General features: G+C 46.8%; 3 protein-coding genes across 4 annotated transcripts; 1 reads left to right on the forward strand and 2 right to left on the reverse strand.

Annotated features, from left to right (window-relative positions):
• The first annotated feature begins 2,194 nt into the window (after positions 1–2,194).
• On the forward strand, positions 2,195–8,007 carry LOC125539008 (nuclear transport factor 2). Of its 2 annotated transcripts, none has more exons than XM_048702365.2 (9): positions 2,195–2,469; positions 2,586–2,726; positions 3,638–3,950; positions 4,327–4,619; positions 4,701–4,860; positions 6,194–6,312; positions 6,387–6,452; positions 6,952–7,033; positions 7,589–8,007. In XM_048702365.2, exons 1-9 carry the CDS (start codon positions 2,413–2,415, stop codon positions 7,702–7,704), a joined length of 1,347 nt encoding a protein of 448 aa, XP_048558322.1. In that variant the 5' UTR covers positions 2,195–2,412; the 3' UTR covers positions 7,705–8,007. The 2 variants fall into 2 exon arrangements, with proteins under 2 accessions (XP_048558322.1, XP_048558321.1); XM_048702364.2 differs by having other exon boundaries at positions 2,197–2,469; positions 6,191–6,312.
• Positions 8,008–8,780: 773 nt separating this feature from the next.
• On the reverse strand, positions 8,781–10,541 carry LOC125539010 (uncharacterized). Its single transcript, XM_048702366.2, has 3 exons — positions 9,952–10,541; positions 9,235–9,407; positions 8,781–9,142 (listed from the first exon to the last, which is right to left on the reverse strand). Exons 1-3 carry the CDS (start codon positions 10,453–10,455, stop codon positions 8,998–9,000), a joined length of 822 nt encoding a protein of 273 aa, XP_048558323.2. The 5' UTR covers positions 10,456–10,541; the 3' UTR covers positions 8,781–8,997.
• A 2,146-nt stretch (positions 10,542–12,687) lies between these two features.
• Positions 12,688–15,853, reverse strand: LOC125539011 (S-adenosyl-L-methionine-dependent methyltransferases superfamily protein). Its single transcript, XM_048702367.2, has 4 exons — positions 15,549–15,853; positions 14,458–14,686; positions 13,957–14,109; positions 12,688–13,565 (listed from the first exon to the last, which is right to left on the reverse strand). Exons 1-4 carry the CDS (start codon positions 15,789–15,791, stop codon positions 12,892–12,894), a joined length of 1,299 nt encoding a protein of 432 aa, XP_048558324.2. The 5' UTR covers positions 15,792–15,853; the 3' UTR covers positions 12,688–12,891.
• Positions 15,854–17,679: the final 1,826 nt, after the last annotated feature.

A 17,679-nucleotide genomic window follows, 5' to 3' on the forward strand; every position in this document is an offset into this window, starting at 1 on the left:
TTCTTATCCCTTGCCGCAAGTACTCGAGATGGGGTGACGGGGTCACATCGATCGTGAGTCTCTGCTCGTTACCGCGCGTTCCTAATCCACTACGATTTGGATATTTGATCCGAGGGGCCTCTGGCCTGATAGCACTAACCATCACGTGGGCATAGTATAGGTGTTCTGCGTCGTATACATCAGCCGAAGCTTAATAGACGTCAGCGACTGAGCGGCGCGCGCCAGGTTGGACTGGAAAGCACCTACCTTGTTGAAGGAGGTAGCTAGGTCTGCTCACCGGCCGTGTATGCAACGTGCAGGAGTTCCCGGGGAGATGGCCCATGACCCCTGGGGGCATAGGTTTAGACCGGCGTGCTGGCCTCTCTATTAAGCCTAGGTAGGGTTGCGGCGTATTGTTTGGCTGAGGCCGGGCATGACCCAGGAAAGTGTGTCCGGCCGGAGTTAATCGAGCGTGGTGGGTAAGTTGGTGCACCCCTGCAGGGAAGAAAACATCTATCGATAGCCTGTCCTACGGTAACGGACACTTGGAGTTGTATCTCGATCGATACAACTAGAACTGGATACTTGAGATGAGACATGGTGATGAGAATTGGATTGTGATGATAACTGGATAGTATGGCTCTGGGATTACTTTCTCGCAGGGAGTCGAGAAAGGATTTCTGGCCGAGGTTGATAACTTTACTACTACTTTACTTTATGCTACTCTACTCCCTCGTGTTGCTGCAAGATGGTGGTTTCCAGAAGATGCTAGTCTTCGATAGGCTAGGCTTTCCCCTTCCCTTCTGGCATTCTGCAGTTTAGTCCACAGATACAACCCATTCCTTTGATACAGATGCATACTTAGTTTAGATCTGATGTAAGTCTTGCGAGTATTTTGGATGAGTACTCACGGTTGCTTTGCTACTTCTTTTTCCCCATACCCGATTGTTGCGACCAGATGACGGATCCCAGGAGTCAGACGACGCCACTGATGACTACTACTACCCGGAGGATGCCTACTACTACGTGAAGATTGCAGACGACTAGGAGTAGTTAGGAGGCTCCCAGGCAGGAGGCCTTGCTTTTTTGATCGTTGATACTTTTGTGCTAGCCTTTTTAAGGCAAACTTGTCTAACTCATGTCTGTACTCAGATATTGTCGCTTCCGCTGACTCTTGTGTATTCGAGCTTATGTATTCGAGCCTTTGAGGCCCCTAACTTGTAATATAAAGCTTGTATTATTTTAATTTGTGTCTAGAGTTGTATTGTGATATCTTTCCGTGAGTCCTTGATCTTGATCGTATACAGTTGCGTGTATGATTAGTGTACGATTAAATCGAGGGCGTCACAATCCCCCCCCCCCCCCCCCCCCAAAAGTATGTAGTTCATAATAAGTACCCAGAACATCTTACATTTGTGAACGGAAAACATACTTTTTTCTATCCAGTTTGAATTTGATGTTTATTTGCTATTCCTTTAAGCGTAACATCACACCGAAAATAAACATGTCAATAGTAAATCCAAGAAAAAAAATACTATACATAAGAAACCAGAAATATATGAAATTTCAGGGCATCAACCTTGCTCGGCCATTATACTCATGTATGAAGTTCCGTGAAGGAATGACACTCGGGGTATTTCGTAGAAGAAAATACAGTTCATTCTTACTATTGCTTCGAACAATGTTTTTGAATATAACTTTTTTTTTCATTTTTGCCCCGAATACCATGAACGTCATTTCTTCATGAAACTCCATGCGTGAGTATACCGGTTGATCATGTGTACAATTAAAAAAAACATTTTTTTGTATTTTCCTTAATATTGTTTCTTTCCAAATTTACTATTCCATTCCAAGGGGTTCTCGTGGAACTATGTTCCACAAACCCGCGTCCAATATCACACCCAAATTTTTGTGAGTGAACCCAATTATTTGTTTTCCCAAAAAAAAAAACAATGTTCGTGTGCTATAGCACGGTGGGGTCCCCACAGGCTCAGCCCCGCCTGCCGAGCCACTTTTCCCGGGACCCACCCGCAATGGGCACCGCCGGACCCTGGAGACCGGACCGCAACCACCGGCGTCTCGCGCGACTTGACCAACGGAATCAGAGACGACCGGGACGGCTCCCGGAAAGGAAACGGGATAGCGAAAGGAGGAAGGCAGTAAACAGGCCAGCGAGGCAGCCAGGCGGCGACCAGTGAGCCCATTTTAAAACCTTCCCTTCCCTTCCCCTCCCTCCCCGTTTCGATCCCCCGTCTCCGACCCCCCATTCGCCTCCGTTCCCCGCACCCACAAGCCGACGCGACGCGACGAGCCCCGGACCCCCGCAAACCCTAGCCGTCGCCGCGCCCCGCCCGTCCCCTCGCCGCGCGCGCCTCGCGAGAGGGCGCGCCGTCCCCTAGCCGAGGCCCGCCCCCGCTAGGGTTTTCGCCGGCCATGGACGAACTGCGGCGGGAGCAGCACCGCATCGCCGGCCACCCCTACGCCTTCGAGGTGAGCGCCGAAACACGCCGAGTGGAGACCGCGCGCGGTGTTTTGGTTGGGGGAGGAGGAGCCTGGGGTTTTTGCCTGACGCGTAGGGTTTTTTGGTTGTGGTTGGTTGCCCGCAGGTGGGGTCCTACTTCCTCGCCGGCTACTACAGCGTCCTGGCCAGCACCCCGGAGCTGGCGCGGCAGTTCTACACCAACGGCAGCACCGTGGTGAGGGTCGACTGCCAGACCATGGAGTCCCAGTTCGGGGAGACGGCCGAGGTATGAACCCAATCTGGTCATGTTTCTGCAATTCTGCTGTATTTACTCCCTTTGTCGCCGATGCTCATCGCCATGCTGTGTTGTGTCAAGTACAAGTGGGTCGTGTGTAATGCATGTTGATGCCAGGCCTGTTTGGTGGAATTTTGGTGATTATATGCATCCGACTGAATATGCCTTATGTCTTAGTACTTTTTGGACGCCTTGGTTTATGTTGACATCTTCTGCTGGACCTTTTGGAACGCGTAGGCAGCAGTTGCAAAGTTCCGTAAGATGATCTATTAGGAGAAATGCTGATACCAAATTGATAAGTTTTTATGATTCAGGATCTGGTGCTCCAATTGGTTCCTAATGGTGTTGGTATTTGTATCAGTTAACGTAGAACCTCTTGTGTTGTCTATTTGGTTTTAATGCATTTCCCAGTTTTGTTATGCAATTCCTAGAAGTAAATATATTAGTGTTCGAGGGTATACAGAGCAAAACATGTGGATTTTGGTTTGATCTTGTATGTTAAGTTTCTTTCTCATTTTGTGCAATTTAAATGCAGAAACATCATTTTATAACCTCATTTTTTTACCAGGCGATCTTTGTATTTTATTAGTCACGTTTTATGATGAATTAGCAATCACAGTTTATAAGGTTTCTTTGGATTACTGGTTATCTTTGTATTTTATAGTTATGTTTTAGTAACCACAGTTCATAAGGTCTCTGGTTAATGTTGATTCCCTGAGGATTATAATTCTTTGGTCTTGTTGTGCTTTCGGATGTTTCATAGTTCAGTTTCCTGAAAATTGGGCATTGAAGTAATGGGATCTATAATTTATATTTTATATATCGTCTTGTGTCAATGGTTTCAGCTTGCAAACTGAAGGTTTCTGATTTCTCTCACCTTTTGTTCTTTCGAAAATATGCAGGAAATCAATGACATATTGATGTCCATGAATGTTCAAAAGGTCGAGATTAAAACGGCTAATTTCTTGGAATCATGGGCTGGAGCCATCACTCTGTTGGTTACTGGCCTAGTGCAATTGAAAGGCTACCCTTTACGCAAGAGATTCTCCCAGAGTATCATTCTTGCTCCTCAGGTCAAACCAGATGGATTTTTTGTAGACAGCGACATCTTTCAGCTCATCTGTGATGAGTATGATGATCATTACCAAGTTGCTGATTACGGTTATGCTAACCAATTTCCCCAGATGGTTGCTCATAATACCATGACCGAAACAGGTATTGCCTCCTGACACCTCTATAATTTGAGTTACATGATAACTGTTCTATGATATATTGTCAGTAAATCAACTTCATTTCGGTTCTTCTCTCTCTATCTAAAGTTCTTTCGGTGCTGGTTCTCTTTGACAAATATGTTTATTTTGGTCTGTTTTCCATTTACCTCCTCCTTTTCACTCTAAGTGCTATTACTTTGGTCGTAATTTTGGTGGTAACCCTTTTTACATGGGCAGTACTCCTCCCTACATAATCCTACTTTATTCATTTATTTCCAGTTCATTGATGTATTCTTCTGCATTATTTATTGAGAAAAAGTTTGTTCCAACTGTAGCCATGGTCAAAATGATAACCATTTTTTTGTTGGTTGATTCCTCAGCATCTGATTATGTGGCTGAAGAACTTGAATTGAAGGGGTTTGCAGCTCCTGCTGATACCGACGAAAGGGCTAATGGTATTATATATGAGAATCATGAAATGCAGCAGCAAGATCCTTTGGAATTTGAGTCTGCAGTCAACGGAGAAACTCATTTTGAAGATCCTGCTCCCTCCCTCCCTAGTTCGACAGACGTTAAACAGGATGCATCTCTTGCTCCTCCCCACCCTCCTTCCCCACCTACACCTGAAGAAGAGCCTGTAGGAGAACCGCCTAAGCAAACATATGCTTCAGTGGTAAGCTAACATATGTTGTAACTTTATTCATTCTCAATCCTTAGTTTTAACTTGATGCCTAATCGGTTGCAAATTTGTCAGCTGCGAGCAAATGCTAGTCAGGTTATCCACTCCACTCCAGTTAACAGGGCTATGACAGGGACCGCAGAATCACAGCTGGTTGGACAAACTCAGCCTGTGCCAGTGCAAGAAAAATCGAACTTGGGCACTCGTCGGGATGTCAATGTTCCTGAGGATGAAGGTTTCTTTCTACTCTAACTTTTTTTACTCTCATGACTCCTTTGTTGGGACCTTCCCTATGTTTTTTTTGTTATTACTAAGTACTAACATTTGGCAAACCTTATCTACCCACTATCGATTAGCTGTTCTCTGTTGATACCCTCTGCCCTTTACCACTGGGAATGGGTTTCAACTTGTTTGTTATTCAAACTTTCCTGTCTTGGATTTAAACACAACTTCTTTGTTAGGTAGTTTGAAGCATAGTTAAAAAAGTGCTAGGCGTTAATTGTGCGTTTTGGCACCGCCTTGCGCTTTTCTGACCAAAGCGCACATTTATGCGCTAGGCATTTTGCTATCGCCTAGAGCCTAGGCGCACTTAAGTTCCTGCCTAGGCTGTTTGGCTGGGCTTATTCTTAGCTTTTGCACTCTTGCTTAAAAGCCTAAAAAACAAATATTTATGGGCCTTTTGCTTTGGCTTTTGTCTTATTCCATCATGTAACAATATTGAGTCATAAGCCAAAAGCTGAAACGAAAAGCCCATAAACAGTTGCCTTTTTGGCTTTTAAGCCTAGGTGCAAAAGCCAAGAATAAGCCCAACCATATACATATTGCATGAAAATTCTGGAACATTGCCAAAGCAGGCCCTTAATGCCCATTTTTTATCGAGCAGTTAGGTGAAATCCTAAGTGGGGAAGCTCTTGTTTGAATATGTTTACATGCTTTGTCTTCTGTTTGTTTTTCAACTCGTGTCACATTTTGTTTTGTGTGTGTGTTTTGTATAGCAGTAACTTATTTGTTATTGATATTTGAGAGTGGCTGTATAATCATGAATTATGGGGGTTAACGGTAGCGGCATCATATTGCTCGTTTGATGATTTTCCCCTCCACAATCATTGTTTACTCATGCTAGCTGTCCATCTGCTGCTGGTTAACTATATGTTTAAGAATTGGGAACCATGTAATGCTGTATTTTTCTTGCTGGAAGAGCTTATTGGAAACTTAAATCTGGCATGTTCTTTTAGATTCATTAATATGCTAATGATTTCTGTATGTGACCTTTTTCTTCACATGTGGGTTTTCTGACCTGGTAGTTAAGTGAAGTTTTTTTGGGCGTATGTAAAGCGCAGGAAACCGAGCAATATACCTTTGAACTTGCATGGCATTATGCATACTTTTGGTCTCTTGTCCAGAGCCATTCGAACCTGTTTTGTTATATAACTTTTATATTCCTTGCAAAAGAAAAACACCAATTTTCATCTGCAATGTCTGGTATTAGTGTCTGTCTGATAATTCCTGTGGACATAATCTTTTTGGTTGTGTATTGACTGATGATTGTTTTTCTTTTCTATCAGAAGAGTTCCTATCAGTATATGTCGGTAATCTTTCTCCAGCTACTTCAGTCTTCGATCTTGAGAAGGTCTTTCAGGCTTTTGGAAGAATTAAACCTGATGGAGTTGCTATACGTAGTCGCAAGGTATCTTGCCTTCTATCTAGGCTCTTCCTCTAATTCCTTCTGTTGGGTTTCCTAATTCGTGTACTAATATGCAGGAGGCTGGAGTTTTCTTTGGATTTGTTGAGTATGAAAACATGAGTGGCATCCAGAATGCGTTGGATGTGAGTTTCTCAGTTTCTCATGCTTCTGCATTATTATAGCACAACTTGTGCAGATGACCCTGGATTGAAAAAAAGGGAGGGTTATAAAGACCATGCCTTGAATCACTTCGTACAACTACATTGTGAATTAGTTTCTTGCAACCTGTCCTGAGTTTAGTGGCTGAAATGCCCAAGTGCCTAACATTTATGTTTTCACATTCTACATTAAGAAACATAACAAAAAATATATTTTGCTGAAAGGTCAAAATTACATATAATAGCCATGGACTTCATTTGTTGCATAAGCAAAGCAACATAGTCAAGATCTTTTATCCTCCACTTCACCAGACAAGTTGCATGATTAGATCAAGAATCTTCATTATTTGTATTCTAGTTTGAGCCAGTGTTTGATGTCCATAAAATGTGTGAAACAGAGTGGTCTGTGAATGGCTGAATGCCATCTATATGATGTCATATTATACCTGAACATATCTTGTTATGGTGATCTTTTATACATCAGGCATCTCCAATAGAGTTGAATGGGCGTCTAGTACATGTTGAGGAGAGGAGGCCTGGCAGTGGAGTCTTTCGCGGCGGCGGAAGTAAGTATAAATTTTGATTTCCTCATGACCGTGGTTTGGCAGATATATTTTACCAACGATCTTTGTGCCAACTGCTGCTGTTCGTAGGGCATGTCTTGTTCTGTACTAACCTATGCTCGACACATTGAATGAGGTTTCTGTAACCTCATTATTTGGGGACAGTACTATGGTCTTTGATGTTATCCAGTGCAATTTAATTTCTCCACTGTCAAGTACCCTAAGAACATGACTACTCCCTCCGTTCCTAAATATTTGTCTTTTTAGAGATTTCAAATGGACTACACATACGGATGTATATAGACATATTTTAGACAGTATTATGGTCTTTCATGTTATACAGTGCAATTTAATTTCTCCACTGTCAAGTACCCTAAGAACATGACTACATGATAAAAATGCATCATAATCCTTAAACTGCCAAAACGTCTTACATTTGTTTACAGAGGGAGTACTTTCAAAGAAACGCGAAAACTACCTCTGTATTGTACAGTATTTGATCAAAATCGAGTTTAATAAACAAGCCTTGTTTATTTTTGTAACTTGCTCACTTTGCAGGGCGAGGGCGGGGAAGGGGTCAATATGGTGGGCGCTACGACGGGGATTACGCTGCACGGTCAAAGGGAAATGGTTACCAAAGGAGGGGCGGGCACCAATACGACGGCTACGACTAATCTCACATTTGATCTGCTGGCGAATGGTCGCATCCCATTTGGTGCTCTCGATCTGGTGCGGCCTGGCCATATTTTTGTCACAACAAAGCGTGATTACCTGGAGAACTTGCGTTTTGTGTAGCTGCTAACGAGCATGACTCGTTTCTAGATGGGACTCTTTTAGTGTTTTTGCTACATGATCGTGTCGCCTATCTGGTATGAACTAAAACATGGGGAAAAATGGATCAGTGTTAGTTGATCCTTGGCCATTTGAGAACACTGTCAAGAGTATTCCGATTGTCAGTCATCAGGTTTAATAATTTCCCAGCGTGTTGCCATGAGTCAGCAGTGGCGCCTAACATATATCTGGGATGGGACCGAACCATGCAGGGTTACTTGGATTGCTTTAGCTCAGCTGCATCATCCGGCAAAAGCTGTGGCTGGTGGCTGGTGTTGCTGTTCCTGGTCTACCATTAGCACGCCAGACTTCAGAACTTTTAATTTGTGGATATACAAAAACCTGTAGTTTCTGTGAAGCACGATGCTGTAGGTGAAGGCTGGTTCACACAGGTCATCATGGCTTTGTACCGCATTGTGCGTTGCTGTTGAGCTCTGGCGCTGGGTTGCGACGGGTGGTAGACATACACACGGCTCAGATGGATGCGTGCGGGCGCCTTCACTTGAGGTAGAGTTTGCTAGTCTTTTAGTGCCAGCTTTGGTTAACAGCTGGGTGCATAGCGCGTTTATGCAGAAAGTTGCGTTTTAGTGTCTGCTCGGCGACAGTCAGATCCGCCTCCTTGCCTCTCCACCGTCGGATCTTATGTTTCAATTGGCTTCCATTTTTTTTAAGGCACTAGTTTTAGGGCATTGCTGTTACAGCAAAAACTTTGTTCATGCCCAAAATACTTCTCTCCCCTAGTATAAAATCCAATTTTAGGGCATGGTGGGAGTGGTGACGCAGCTAGCTATTGCAGTTGCAGCCTCCCACGGAAGCATAAAGACCTGTGCCAGCCCATCAAGGCGCCACTCTCCAGCGTTATAAAATCCAGCATGGGACTCCACAAGCAGGTAAATACAGAGCCTGCAGGATCTTGCAATTAGCCAATAAACATAGTGTAGCAACTTTGCATCGGCAGACGGAATCACCAATGTTTACAGGTACAGCCTTCCATCGCCTCAACAGTTACGTTCTTTATTCCGTAGCAGCACCTCGATCGTCCAAACATTTTGCAGATTATACAGAAACATCATACAAGCATGGTCATCACTCATCAGCACGCACATCGTTAAGCCCATCTTGGCCACCCCTGGTAGTCAAACGGCCGTGGAAGCCAGCTGCCTCGGCTGCGCAGCACGCCCGGGTGATCCCTGCTCGCCTCCCCCAACACCGCCGTCGTCATTGTCGTCCTCATCCTCGTTCTGCTCCCACAGGAAGCTGGCGTACGCCGCGAGGACGTGGCTGCCATGCACGTCGCCACAGCACCACCACGTCAGCCATACCGGCCAGCTCGAAGGAGCCTAGATTTATTACAGTATTTGTGTGGTGCGTACCTGTCCCGCGGGGCCGCCTGCACCGACTTCTGGAAGTAGGTGAGGGACCTCTCGTGGTCGCGGTGCACCGCCCACACCAGCTTGGCGTACTGCGACATGATCTCGCCGTCGGTCGGGTCCGCCAGCATCGCGCGCGAGTAGTACTCCTCCGCCCTTCTCGAGTCGCACTTCACCTGATTCATTCATCAGTTCGGTACAGGGCATCAAGTCAAGAGCAGTACTGGGCTACTGGTTAAATTTTGCACAGTGCTTTTGCTTTCTGCAGATTGGTATCAAAGCTTGAACTGCACTGCATCAGTTCAGAATCAGTTGTGCAACCTGAGCTCGATTTAAAAGTGCGAAACTTGGAGTACATTTTTGTTAAAGCCTAAAGTTGCACAAATGTTTTTCTACTGAAATTAAAGTTGCACAAATGCCTCCACTACGCTGCACCTTTCTTTCCGACGAGGTGGACGCACTTTCTTTGAGCACCCTTTCATTGAGAAAGAAAAAAGAGCCTAGCCGACATCTTTGAAACCCACTAACATGATTCAAAACTCACTTGCGTTGACTGTGATTACGGATGCCACCAACGTACTGAACTTTAGTTACATGCATTATGAACGCCAAGAACATCAATGAGGAGATATTACAACTCTTCAAGAAGGTGACATAGCTATGAGTGGCAAACTAACAGTAACTAACGGGAAGATAGTAGAGCCGCTGGATCGTACGTACCTCGTGCAGGAACTGCGCGTAGTTGCGCAGGAACAGGGCGTTGCCGGGCTGCTCGTCCACCATCTCCTTGTACTGGGCGTCCAGCGCCAGCACGGCCTTCTGGTCCACCCCGCTGGCCATCCTAGCCAGGGCAGCCTCGGAGCCCATGCCGGCGGTGAAGAGGCCGGAGGCGAGGCGGTCGATCCCCATGCCCCTCGCCAGGAACAGCGGCAGCTCCGGCAGCTCCGGCTGCGCCGCCTGCTGCTCCTGCTCCTCCTCCATCTCCTGCTCCTGGTGGGGCTCCAGCTTGGCCTTGCTGAAGGTGTTGTAGATGGAGAAGGAGAGCTCGGTGTAGAGGCCGGTGGTCTTGCTGTCGTCGTCGCCGGAGGAGGAGGGGTTGAGCGAAGGGAGGTGGCCGTCGGAGAAGGCTCGCCGGAGCTGGAGGGAGGAGGGGGGCGTAGGGGAGGAGGAGGTGGTGGAGAGGAAGGCGTGCAGGAATGGCGTGGAGGAGCTCCTCAGCAGCATCCTCTCCTCTCCTCTGGGCGTCTTCTTGTGAGAGTTCCCAAGTCGAGATCTCACCTCTCGTCTCGTCGTGGCTGATCGATTTTATTAATAGCACAGGAACCGCGTTGCTTGGACTTGTATGGCGGTCGGCGCATGCACGTGAACCATTAATCGATCTTACAAGAAACAAGTTCTAGACCGAAAACACGTCTCTGCTCGATATATCGATCCAGGAAGAAAAAGGAAACGCTTCAACCGGGCCGATCTGCACGCATCTCGTGACTTCTGACCGCCGGCGACGACGGCTCATGCTTTAATTCCAAGCTTGTGCTTGTGGAATGCTACAATTCTACATGCGTGTAGTGTGTACATTTTTTTTAGAAACATAGTATAACGTAGAGGCTCAAAAAAAAAAACGCACGCACATTTCCCTGTGAAAATGAACAAATCTGGCCTATATCTGAAACTTCAACACAAAATGATCCCAATCTAAAAATATTTCATGAAATGACCCTTTTTTGCATGACGCTCGGGGCTAAAGCGTCATGCTAGAGAGCATGACGCCCCGGGCTAGGATGCCATGGTAGCGACATGTAGCATGGCGCCTCGGCCTAAGGCACCATGCCAAATAGCATGACGCCCTAGCCTGAGGCGTCATGCTACCTAGCATGATGCCCTAGCCCCGGGCGTCATGTAAAAGGTGCCATTTCGTGAATTTTTTTCAGATTGAGGCTATTTTGTGTTGAAGTTTCAGATAAGGGCCAGTTTTGTCTATTTTCGCCATTTCCCTGCCCTAGCCGCCGTCACAACCAGGCGACTAGGGAGCCGGATCTTCTTCCACCTATCTCCACCGCCAGTACGTTGCCCCCCTCTCCCTCCGGCTGCTGCTCTGGCAGCAGGAGGGAGGGGGGACCCCGTTTCTCCGCTTTGTAGTTAGGCTTTGGATTTGTAGGTCGTGGTGCGTCGTTGGGGTGGTGGGAGCGGTGCCCGGACGAATAAATCAGCCTCAACTTCACTCCCACATTGACGGTGCTCATCATGACGGTGTCTCGGTGTTGATGGCATCGTGTGTTTGTCGATCCTTCAGATCGGCGGCGTTAGGGTTCATGGATGGTGTCGGCGAGGCGGCGGCGGTGACTCCATCAGGTGTGTCTCTTTTTCTGCTCTGTCCCCGTTGCTACGGCGTTATATCCGACGTTATGGTGGAGCAGGGAGGTTTTGTCGTCCAGGAGTACGCGCAGATGGTTGTCTACGCATGTGACCGCTGAAAGATGGTGCATCTTGTGCTGGGTTTATGGTTGAAGGCTGACAGTTCTGGTTTCCTCCTTCGGCGTCATAGTCGTGCGGGGGTATCAGTTCTGGAGTTCGATGGTGTGTCCGGGGACATGTTGCCCCGGTCTAATTCTTTCAACGGTAATGGTTTTGCTTCAAGCAAACTACTTTTGAGATCCGTAAAGCTGTTGATCAGCAATGAAGCCACGTCGAGCTCATGTGAAGAGATGATTTTTCTTCTTTTCCTTAGTGAAGAGGGACATGCGCTAGTTTTTTGCATATGATTATCCTATCTTTTCAGTCATGTAATGTCGATGTTTACATGGCTTGTAACCGAATTTTTCTTTATTTTATTAACGAGACACATATCATCATGCAAAAAAAAAACAAAAAAACGCACACACATCCGTCCTATGAACGCATGTAAATACTCTATATCCCTATGAGCACCTTCGAGAGAGATTGAACCGGCATATCTTAAACGCCTCATAATTGACACACACATCATATGGTTGAAAGAATAGCGTCGGAGAAACGAAAATAAATTCAGAAAATATACGAGCATCCATGTCAAGTTTACAAATATGCGAACGGAACCCTCCAAGCTATGCTTAGTTCGCTATATACATTTGTTTTCAACTGCAAATGCAAGCCAAGAATAACTGAAAGTTCCAGTTCACCCTTTCACGGCAAGAGGATACTAGACTAAGCCATTTTGTCAACCGGGCTTTGCTTGGAGATGATCGCGGGTCAATTTGCAAGCGCAGGAACCTCGTGGGCACGCATCCACCTGCCTGGCTAAAACTAAGCCATCGGCGTCCGGTTTGATGAATCTCACGTGCCCGCCCCAGACTTTGTGGCCAAACCTCCTCACAAGTCAAATCACACGCCGTGTAACCTGGACCGCCCGACCGTGTTGCTTAGGGCTACTGTTCGGGAACATATTTCAGTTTCGACAGCTAAAACTGAAGATGAATCTCGAAAAGAGAAGCAGCACACAACACATTCATCAACTTGATGTGCACTGCTCACCGGCAGGTCACAATAAAAACCCCGCACGAAGCTCAGGATTCAGGAACACCCAGCAATGTGGGAGAGCAAATGGTGAGCACAACAAGAGAGGGTTGTGCATAAAACATCAGATTATTCTCACGCCTTCCGTCCAAAACCAAACGAACACACACATTATTCAACCAGCGTGAAGCCATTCTTGACATACTGCAGACAGGGGAACGGCAGGTCCAGCGCCTGCTCGACCATGCTCGACCTCGACAGAAGCTTGCTGAGAACAAAATCCCTATGGCTACGCCCTACCGGCACGCCCTTCAGTATCGCCTTGTCGCGGCAGGCGACCAGCGTGATGTTGCAGAGCCAGGGGGAGGCCACCGTGAAGGCCAGCCCGAAGTGCCGCTTGTAGGCCCGGCAGACGTGGGAGACGTACCTGCCCATGGGGAGCACGTTCTCGAAGGGGGCCTCGTCGTCGACGTCGGGGGACGACGGCCCCGAGTCGGAGTGCAGGTTCACCACCACGGTGCCGTGGACCGGGTGGACCTTCTCCTCCAGGTTCCTCAGGAACGCCCCGTCGGCGTCCCAGAGCTTGCGGGGGAATATGTCGTTCCCGTCATACGCGTCGATGAAGACCAGGTCGTAGACATTGCTGTCGCCGGCGATGAAGTCTTCCGCGTCCTCTACGTGGAGGGAGATGCGGTCGTGGACGCCGTTCCATAGCAGCTCGTCGCCGTCGGCGGGCTGCATGGTGTGGGCTGATAACCCTTTCGCACATGATGCCGGGAAGCCCATGGATTCGACCGAGGCTGAGACGACAACTGGATCGATCTCCACAATGTGGACATCAGCACCTGAAACAGATGAAATATGTTAGTGTTTCTATGAGGTGGACAGCTGCAGAATCAAGGATCTACAACTAGAACTACAATAGGAATAGTATGTATGTTAGACCAAATGTTCCATCAAATGAGCTGACTCCCAACTATTTAGAGCTGGGAATGCATTTGCACATCTAAAATATATTGTGTATTCACGTGCAAGTTATTACTTATTAGTACTGCACTCTTTTTGCAGTTAAACAAGCCAAGCCAGGTAAAGTTTCTAACTGACCAACAAAGACCAGAAGATAATAACTTCATTTCAAGTTCACTGTACAGGAAACAAAGTATCAGCAAAACAAAAAAAAATCCAGTATCAATCTATGCAGTAATAATCATTAGTAAAACCTGTGGTAGTACATACCTCTGAATTTACTAGCCAAAAACAATGGTATGCTGCCGCCACCATGACCGATGCAAAGAATTTTCATAGTGTTCGGCTCAGAAACTGCTTGAGGGAGATCATAAGAACAACTAGGGAGTGCTGTCAACCCTGCTGATACCATGCTCTTGACATCTGCAAACAATGACTGTCAGATGATAGTATCAAGGCAAAAGACAAAACTTAAGTGCCAACAAAATTGATTTAGTTTTGCAAATAACAGTTCCGTGCACATCTACCAGAAATTCTTCTTGTGATCTCGATGGCATAAAAAACTTGCAGCTAAGAAATAATCAAGGAATCATGTTTACTGATGTCTTTTGACCTGTAAGTGTGTGTATACTTGATTTGTATGTAAGAAGCCGTCTTTCTAAGTTATGCTTACAGAATAACAAATGCAAAATGAATCCAAAAAAATAAACACCAGCATGGAGAAATTATCATCAATCAGCATAGGTGTGAACACAGTACAGATGAACTCACAAGGAACAGCTAAACAATTGGGTTGCTGCATTGAGTATAATGCTCTATCACCCCCAGACCGGTAACACGCCATTACTTTTGCAGTACTTTGCCGTGTATGGTCGTTAAAGCGCATTACTCGCCATTGGTAGCCTAGTATCTTAAATTGGTCAGCACCACTTGATTCTGGGTATATTGCCAAATTTCTTTCTTGAAGCCATCTCTCCATCACTGGCCACTGATCGCTGGCCTGTCACAGCAAAACAATTTGTATTTCCGTATGAGTCCAAAATAGGTTGAGCTAAAATCTTCAAAAATCCATTATTGTTTACAGTGCGATAAATCACAAGACTCGCGAATGATCATGGTGGCACAGAATGAAGGTGCTTATCATGGTAAGAAGCATACAAACATTTAAATTAGACATAATGCAGAGCAGTAGCATTTTGCCCCACGTGGCCATGTTCTAAACCACAAGAGGTGAAATTGCATCAAAATTAACCCCTTTTGCCAGGAACCAGCATGGATCTAAACGAAAAAAAATGTTCTAGTGGCCACATGATGTCTAAGTCTCTAGTATTTGGATGATACAACTACTGTGTGCCTTGGTCTTGTGCCTGAGCTGGGTCATGTTAATCTCGTCTTGGTCGTGTGCCTTGGTCTTGATCTGTGGTCATGCTGCTCCTGTGTGAGCGCTCTCATTCTGCTCCTGCGTGAGCTCTTTTGCTGTATCAAAACCTCGCTGGATGATATCGTTTAGGGCTAGTTCTGTGTTTGGGTGTCCTTGGGTTTTCGCCCCACGGTAAGCTGCTCGAGGACGAGTGCTTGCAGTGGGTTTCCCAAGGATGCGTTGAACTCGCTTTCCCCTTTCTCGCCTCCTTAGTAACTGCAATGGTGAAAACTTTGTATTTCCGTTATGTCAAAGTAATGGAAAGGGGTTATGCCCGGTTCAAACAAATTTGGATGATACAACTTCTAGTGGCTCCAATCGGCAAACAATCTCCCCTCGTTAGCTTTGTAAAATTGGCAGGAGACGACGAGCTGTTCATCTCCATTTCTTCAAGCAAGAAGTAGACCAAGAGGGAAGTAGGGAGAAGGTAAGGGGAAGCTACCGGTATGGAGGCTGGGTAGGCGACGACGGAGACGACGCCATTGCCATGCTCGGAGTGGCGGCGGAAGACGGTGTGAGCTCCGTCGCCGGGGCCGTCGTCCTCGCCCCACCACTCCTTGTAGTAGGACCAGTCCCCCTCGTCCAGGGGAGGCTTCCTCCGCACGCCTGCCGCTGCTGGGTACGAAGCCACCGACAGCCGCCGGATGGCGCCGCCGGCGCACCTTGCCGCCGCCGCCCGCAACATGGTTCCCCTGTTCCCGCAGAGTCCGCGGGTGTGTTTTGTGGGCTGTGGCTGGCGGCCTACTGGGAAAAGGGCAGAAGCCCGCTTAAGCCCAGAACACAACACCCTAGCTATTCACACGGAGCCAGGGAGTCGGCTTGGTTTCTAAAAAAAAAGAAAAAAAGAAAAGGAGTCTTTTTTGAACGTCAAAGAAAAGGAGTCGGCTATTATCCAGCCGTAATAAACCATCACGTTTTCTTCGAGACAATGATGAGAACTAGTACTCCTCCTAGTAGTACTTAAGTTATCACCTGTTCCGTATCCCTCACCAAAAAAAAGACAGAGATGGTTTAGTTTCGCCATAACCGAGTCGAGGACGCCTCGGAAAGAAACTTCCCTAGCGAGATAACTAGGGTCAGCCTGTGATAAATTCCCCTGGCGGCGACGTCTAGGGTTCGCTATATCCCCTAGCGGTGACGTTTTAGGGTTCAAATTGTTTTGTGCTCCAGAGCCCATCTTTGAAGATTTGTTCATTGCGACGAGGCTTGTTCCTGAGGGGCTAGCGATGGCGGGGTCTCAGTCCTCGGCGAACAGCGCGAAGGTGGCGGGGAGACCTGCGGGTGTGGATGAATTGTTAGGCAAACTGAATCTCCAGGAGCGGGAGGAAGACGACCTGAACTTCGAGGAGGAATTCCTGGACGAGGCGGATAGGGAGGAATTCATGGTAATTGCGAGGGTGCACACTGATAGACCCTTCAACCGTGGTGCTTTCTATGATCAGATGCGTATAGCATGGAGCTTGGCACAGGGTGCGACGTTTACTGCGGTTGGCGAGAATCTATTCACTATCACGGTGAATTGTCTGGGGGACTGGAAACGAGTTACAGAGGAGGGCCCTTGGCTCTTCCGTGATCATGGTGTTCTAATTGAAAGCTATGATGGTTTTACCAATTTTGATGAAGTCGTCCTTAATAGGCTCTCAGTCTGGATCCAAATAGTTGATCTCCCTCCACTGTACAGGAAGGATGCGATCATTAGATCCCTGGCAAAGAAGGTAGGGAAGGTTACTAGCGTGATGTTAAACCCTAGATGGGGCAATGGCAGAATTGTTCGGGTACGAGTTCAGTTGGATGTTGATCAGCCTATTTTGCGTTTTGTTTCCATCACCAAAAATCAGAAGAAGGTTTACTACTCGGTTCTTTATGAGAAAATACGAGTGTTTTGTTATGTATGTGGATGCATGGGTCACACACACTTAGAGCACGGCAACGGAAAGCATGAACCTAAGAGTATGGAGTGGGGTGAGTGGATGCTGGCGCCAAGGCCTGGTATGCAAGTTCAACGCGATCATGGGAGCGACAAAGGACTGAAAGAAGTTGATATGAATAGAAACCTGAAAAAACATGAAGGATGGATTGGTCGAGCTGCCTTCTAGCAGGAAAAGATTGAACAATGATATAGTTGTTTCAGATCCAATGTCAAACCAATTGGGCATGATGCAAGCTGCTACAGGTACAGAGGGAGGTGCAACAGCGATGGAAATTCAGAATCATGCACTGGTAGGTACTGAGGTGGAAGATGATGATACTTCTGCACATGATTTGAAGAGGTCAAAGAAGGACAACACGACTGTGATGGATGCCAGCCACCAGATATCGGCGAGCTCCGAGAAGGAGCTCGACCGGACGCAATGAAAATTTTATGTTGGAACTGCCGCGGGATGAGGAAGCCCGCGGCAATTTGTGCGCTCTTGGGGATCCAAGGGCGAGTCAGACCGGATGTGCTTTTTTTGTCTGAAGCTCATTTGAATAAAGCTAAGGAAGAAAAGTTGAGAAGTAGGCTTGGTTTTGATGTCATGGAAGTTTCAGAAAGAGATGGGAGAAGCGGAGGTTTGGTCATGTTCTGGTCTAGT

Source organism: Triticum urartu, chromosome 2A (assembly GCF_056163025.1).
Source record: "Triticum urartu cultivar PI428250 chromosome 2A, HENAU_Tu73, whole genome shotgun sequence".
Taxonomy (NCBI): Eukaryota; Viridiplantae; Streptophyta; class Magnoliopsida; order Poales; family Poaceae; genus Triticum; species Triticum urartu.